General features: G+C 41.8%; 1 protein-coding gene and 1 long non-coding RNA gene across 2 annotated transcripts; one reads left to right on the top strand and one right to left on the bottom strand.

Annotated features, from left to right (window-relative positions):
* Window positions 1-820: 820 nt before the first annotated feature.
* LOC119135777 lies at window positions 821-1,950 on the bottom strand. Its single transcript, XR_005100613.1, has 2 exons — window positions 1,862-1,950; window positions 821-1,338 (listed from the first exon to the last, which is right to left on the bottom strand). It is a non-coding gene; the product is annotated as an uncharacterized LOC119135777 (long non-coding RNA).
* Window positions 1,334-4,844, top strand: LOC119135775 (CCN family member 3-like). The gene is made up of 5 exons (XM_037273644.1): window positions 1,334-1,541; window positions 1,854-2,082; window positions 2,165-2,419; window positions 3,225-3,448; window positions 3,819-4,844. Exons 1-5 carry the CDS (start codon window positions 1,500-1,502, stop codon window positions 4,110-4,112), a joined length of 1,044 nt encoding a protein of 347 aa, XP_037129539.1. The 5' UTR covers window positions 1,334-1,499; the 3' UTR covers window positions 4,113-4,844.
* Window positions 4,845-6,296: the final 1,452 nt, after the last annotated feature.

Genomic DNA, 6,296 nt, shown 5'->3' on the forward strand with positions numbered 1-6,296 from the left:
AGTCAGGTTTATTTACTATATAGACCTTAATCACAGAAAGATCTCAAAGCTGCCCACAACTGGCAAATATTCTCAATATCCCCTTATTATAACCTCCAGGAGAGCAAGGAAAAACTTTAAAAAAAAAAAAAAACAACTGGGAAAAAGAGAAACCTTGAGAAGGGACCCCAGATGAGAGCATCCCTGGTAAAATAGTTTACAAAATCCTAAAATCAAAAAATGAATGAAGTAAAATTGGTTAGTATCTCACAACACACTTGATTATTTCTCACGGTATTGGGAGCCACTGGTATAGATGATGATTGATGTGTAAATACATCCTTCTGTCTCAGCAGGGGCCACACTACAACACAACCTCTGAGCAGAAGTGGTGACCTCCATGTCAGACTCCCACTGATCCAAGCTGCTGACCATCCAAAAGTTTCCCAACGTATCTATTAATGGAAACAGTCAAGATCCCTATGGATATAACGGGCTTTTCCATGTGCGCCCTCCCAAGAAGAACCCAGGGAAAGAGGTCAAAGGTTCATCACCTGCAAGCAGATGGACCAAAGGGAATCCTCACACGATGACACAAACATCCTGAACTAGGAAATGGAATCTTCCATTCATGTCGCCCAAAGGGGAATAGGAAAAACAGACGGTTGACTGACAGACACTTGTTCATGTATACAATCATCCTTCCATTCATTTTCTTTACTACTTTTCCACATTTGGGTCATGGGTGAGCTGGTTCTTATCCCAGCAGATTTTGGGCAAGGGGCCAGGTCCAAACTGGACAGACAAAATTATTTCACAATCCGGAGTCTTCAATTTGCCTAATGAAACTGGTGGAACAAGAGAAAACAAATAAAAGCACAGAGAAAACTGTGAGGGAGATGGGAATTAATATGTAGATTTAATTAATATAGTTCCAGTGAAATAAAAGTTTAAAGCGCACAATTAACATTTAGAATTATTGTTAATATATGTTTAAACTAGTACAACACAATGTGTTGTCGAGGGCATACAGTAGAAAATACATGGATTTTCTTTTTCCCAGTTTAAATCACTGTGTCTGTGTCGCTGTATTTTTAGCTAGCATGTTTTAACTGCTCGTCAGCTATTACAGTGTTCAGTTTTCAATTTAATGCAATACACTAAAACAGTCTTCCGCACTTGTTTGGATTTTAGGGTGTAAGTGGACCTGTGAGGAATCTCTTGGCAGAATGTCCAAATAAAAAAGAAAAAAAAGTCCCTCCTCAAACACTTTGGGTGTTCTGGCACACATTCTTTGCGATTGGTCGTCATGGTGGCCATGGGATAGCTCCTCTATATAAAGTCCTCCCCTCCTCGGCCCTGATGCACAACGACAAAGAGATTACAACCTTCTGCTTTAACGCAAGCTAGAGACAGAGAGGAGGGAAACGTCAACCCTCAATCCAAGCATTTAAGACAGCTTCAGCAGAGACAATTTCTACACGGAAGATTTTATTATTTTTTCCCCCAGCGCTGAGACGATGTGTGATAGAGCTCTTTTTCTTATTTGCTTTACAGCACAGGTAGGAATGAGAATTTTTCAGAATATATTATTTTCACTCGATATTTTTTAATCCATTTTAATGTTGTGTTTGACTATCAATATAACACATAGTGTTTTTAATTCATATTTGAACTAGTACCAAATATGCAACACGACACTCATTTAATTCTAATCAGCAATTCGACTGATTGGCTGAGAGAAATCACATGGATCACGGGATCCGCTTCGATGTTAACAGATTGTGTGATGACACTTGTCATTCCTTCCACCTTTGCATTTGTTCCTTACATTTGTAAATATGTTGTCTAAACTTTTTGTTTCGCCCAATCAGGTGCTTACGTTAGCCTGGTCCCAAGCGTGTACGCAGAGATGCCAGTGCCCGGACGAGCCCCCGATCTGCCTCCCCGGAGTACCCCTGATCCTGGACGACTGCGCCTGCTGCCTTGTATGCGCTCGTCAGAAAGGTCAGGCGTGTTCCGAAACCAACCCCTGTGATTCACGGAAAGGCCTGCAGTGCGACTTCACCTCTGGCAAAAACAAAAACACAGGCGTATGTGTCGGTGAGTCAATTTGTGCGGTATCCACGTTAATTTTCGATTGCATTGAAAATCAATCCAACATGATTGTACAATGGTCTTTCAGCTCACGAAGGAGACGTCTGTGTTCTGGACGGTGTGGTCTACCAGAACGGCCAGACCTTCTTCCCCAGTTGCAAGCACCAATGCATGTGTCGTGATGGACAGATCGGCTGCATCCCTCGCTGCAATATAGACGTCATGCTACCAGGGCCCGACTGCCCCGTGCCGCGCCGGGTCCACGTCCCCGGCGAGTGCTGCGAGAAGTGGGTGTGCGATCCCCCGGCCGAAGCCAGCGCACTGGGAGGCTTTGCTATGGCAGGTGAGCAGACTTTTTATGAAGTGCACATGCACACATTTTATGGTACAAGAGTTGCATAAACAGTCTGTCGTTTGGATGATCATCATCCCAAAATATAATTGATGCAGTGAGAGATTAGTCTTTTGATATTTGGTACAGAATAATAGAAAATCACCATGTCTCAAAACTGGTGAGCTATTTTTAGAACAGCTCTGTGGGCTGTTCTTGTCGTCCATGGGGGCTATCTGATCTAGTTTATCTATAAGAGAGTTGGGTAACAAAAAAAACATTTTCCATGAAACTTTGTCGAGGACAAGGACATAGACAAAGTGAGAACTCGTTGGATTTTGATGCAGTTTCAGGATTTTTCCTCTCCACCCTTTTTTTTGCAATATTTTGAATACCTCCGAGAATATCATGATATAAGGGCCCGACTCATGTAACATTTGAAAAGAATGACTTTTAAATATCATAGTGTTTCAAATGGGTTCCTTTTGTAGAACCTGTAATTGTAGCAGTAAATTAAGTAACTAATCTCCCGTTGTGGGTTTTATTAGACAACTGTGCCGAAAGCAGACATGGAGTCGTCCCTAGACTTGGAACACACATTCCTGGTGTTACACTTGTGTGAGACACTCAAGAGTTGAAAGGTTGTTTACTTAGCTCTGACCTGTCAGAGGAAGAGGTCGGACTAAAACGCAACACAGGAAAGAGTGTTGTCACCTCCACCCGGAATATGAAACACTAACGTGATTCTTCAAAATCTTTTCAGTCGAAAGGCTATTTCAGTATTTTTAACCTGCTTCTCCTACATGTGCTCCCGCAGCCTTTCGTCAGGAGGAAACGGTGAACTTTGACTCCTGGGACCCCAGCTTGAACTGCATCGAGCAGACCACTGAGTGGGGAGCCTGCTCCAGAACGTGCGGCATGGGGGTGTCCACCAGGGTCACAAACAAGAACCGCCGTTGTGAGATGGTGAAGCAGAGCCGGTTGTGCATGATCAGACCCTGCGATGAGCAGCAGGACCAGACAGCGCTCTTGCAACCAAAGGTACCCTCAGCGTTGTGCTTATTTGGAGTGTGGGCCTTGAGGCATGGATCTGCACCTGGCGGAGCTAGAGGGCGGGCGGAGGGGCCTTGAAATAGTATATAACCACATATCCAATCTTTATCAACATTTTTTGATTTTGTATTTTTCTCCTTGATTTGAGATATCCTTGGCCCCCCTGCCAGTGCCTGCATGAATAAATGTATAGTGTATATAAAAATTACTCACCCATTTATTTAGGTCAAACACACTTTATACAAGTAGTTCATAATTTAAAATAGAGAAATATTTTGACAATATTCTTGGCCTGGGCTGAACATACATGTCTGTAAAAAGAATAAGGGTTAAATGTCCAACTAAAATGTGTCTTCAGAGAGGCAGTAAATGCCAGAGGATTGTGAGGAGCGACACCGCCGTCCAACTCTCCTACAAGAACTGCACTAGCGTCCAGGCTTACAAACCTCGCTACTGCGGCTCCTGCACGGACGGCCGTTGCTGCACCCCACACAGAACCAAGACCGCCCTGGCGGATTTGACCTGCGCTGGCGGTAAAACCAGCAAGAGGCCAGTCATGGTGATCCTGACCTGCGTCTGCCACAATAACTGCCCACGGGACAACGCAGTTTGGCAGGCTTCGGAGCTGGGCTACAGCGGGATGACGTTATAGGTCAGAGCTGTCATCATTACAGCCAGTGACTGCGAGTGTATTTGGCATTTCTGTTGCGTTGGACAAATTCTTGGCCAAAATCTTGAACATGAGTTGTATCAACTCTTCCTTAGTCTAAAACACGCAAACACGTGACAACATGGACTCTCCTGTGCACAAATGAGTCTATTTTGCTATTTTGCTTAATGAACGCACTTAGCACATATCACACAAGTCTCTACTATTTTTGGAGATCAGATTGAGAGAATGATTCATTTGAGCATTTATGGTCAACACAGTGTGAATATTGGTTGGCTTTTTAGTTGGAATGAACATCTGACACTATTTCTGTGAGTCAAAAGTGTCATGTAACAATGCTAACACGTGATCTAATAATTGTGTAGTTGACAGTTTCCATGTATGGGATGCATACATGCATGACCTGGCCCTACACGAAGGGCTCAACCTATGAGCAGAGGTCATTTTTGGGACATTTCTAACGTCTGTCTGATGTCCTCCCTTGTTGTGTCTGGCCATGAACGTTTTCGTGTATATTTGAGTCATATGTGGTGGACGACAAAGGTTCTTGATAAAACTTGCTGTAACTGTTGAATTTTCTTTGTGTCTGTGTGTGCGCGTGTGCAAATTCATAACTCATACTCAAACTGAATTGTTCTGTGGTATCTGTTTTCTAACTCTTTGCTTATTGATCTGCAAAGTCTTTCAAAAATAAATGTATTTTTGTATCAAAGAGTTTTTCTGTTGTTGTACGAGTTACAATATTTTAATCTGGGGTGTCCAGATTAGAGCGCATTGGTGGCATATGGCCTGTTTTTTTTATTTGTTGGGGTCAACATTTGAATAACTGGCAGAGCTCGGGTTTGTGTCAAGACCTGACCCTCTTATAGGATTTTGGTTCCTTATGTTTAATATATATGACTGTTCTTATTCTATTTTATTCTTTCACTGTTTTATTTCCCCCAAAACCAACATGATCAACAGCTGCACGTTTCTGCAGAAATCTGTGAAGATATCATGAGAACATGACTGTCTGTCCCGTAATGATACAAATTCTATACACACAACTTAGACTCTCTGACTCAGCCACTGTGCAAGCGTTTGTATTCTTTTTAGCAGTTTTACCTGCAATTTCTTCTCTGTCCAGCAGTAGTCGCTAATGCTTCAGTAAAGATGAAGCCCCTCCAGCAATGGATTTGACATTTTAAAATGTTTTATTCATTTAATAAAGTTAAAAAAAAGAATGAATTTCCCAGAAAATACTCGGGCTTCTATAGTATTGTGCTTTTACTAAAAAGAAAAACGTGAACTACATTACAATGTAAGTGAAGGGATTAAAATCGTTTTTTTCCCCCCAATATATCTCCGGCGTGGTTTTCAGCCGTGCAACAAGTATGAATCCGAACAGACAGATTATAGCAGCCTTTGATTTAAATTATATTGTAAATCCAAACTGCTTGTGAACATTTCTTCCTGCATAGCAATTAATTAACCTTCACATACTTTTATTAAGACCGCCTATTTCTCTTAGTCGTTTTATTTGTGTGCTTATTAGTTTTCAAGGTCATTTCCCCCAACCAAGAATGTGCATTGAAGTGGATGGCTCATTTCCATATAAAAGTTTTTTTTTTTAATCAATCACAGCTTTTTCACAACATCTCATTAACACAAAATGTTCTATGAATTCTATCTTCTCAAATCGATCCAAACCTATCTTTGCTTGTTTCAGTTCTGCCTCCCTAACTTGTGTGTTGCAGTTTTGAGCAGTAATTCAGGTACTTGTGTTTCATCCTGCTCATTCAACCAACCAACTTCTGGTGCTAGTTGTATTTCCAACTTCACAGATTCCCCAATTAGGCTATTTACCCTATAATCATTTCCCATTGATAGGGAAGTACTTTTCTTTTCATTCCCACGCAAGTTGCAACTCCAGCACACAGTAGGCAAGCCTACATGAACAGCTGCTTATGCTTCTACATGAGAGGTCAAAGGGTTGAAAATAAAATTAAGAATGACGGGCCGCTAAATGTTCTGTCACACCAGTAGGTGTCATAGCAACATCACTCACCTCGCAGCATGTTTAAAGGGCAACAGTTCCTCCAAACATGACATTAAAATGTTGAATAATATGTGTGCACCCATTGCACAAATGTGGGAAACATGAGTGCGGGGATGGGGTGCTATGTT

The sequence above is a fragment of the Syngnathus acus genome, chromosome 16 (genome assembly GCF_901709675.1).
Source record: "Syngnathus acus chromosome 16, fSynAcu1.2, whole genome shotgun sequence".
NCBI lineage: Eukaryota > Metazoa > Chordata > Actinopteri > Syngnathiformes > Syngnathidae > Syngnathus > Syngnathus acus.

Excerpts from the sequence above, each read along its gene's own strand:
- LOC119135775 (XM_037273644.1), top strand. The coding sequence starts at position 1,500 with ATGTGTGATAGAGCTCTTTTTCTTATTTGCTTTACAGCACAG. Across the intron at positions 1,542-1,853 it reads TTATTTGCTTTACAGCACAG|GTGCTTACGTTAGCCTGGTC; the intron begins GTAGGAATGAGA and ends TCGCCCAATCAG. Across the intron at positions 2,420-3,224 it reads GGGAGGCTTTGCTATGGCAG|CCTTTCGTCAGGAGGAAACG; the intron begins GTGAGCAGACTT and ends GTGCTCCCGCAG.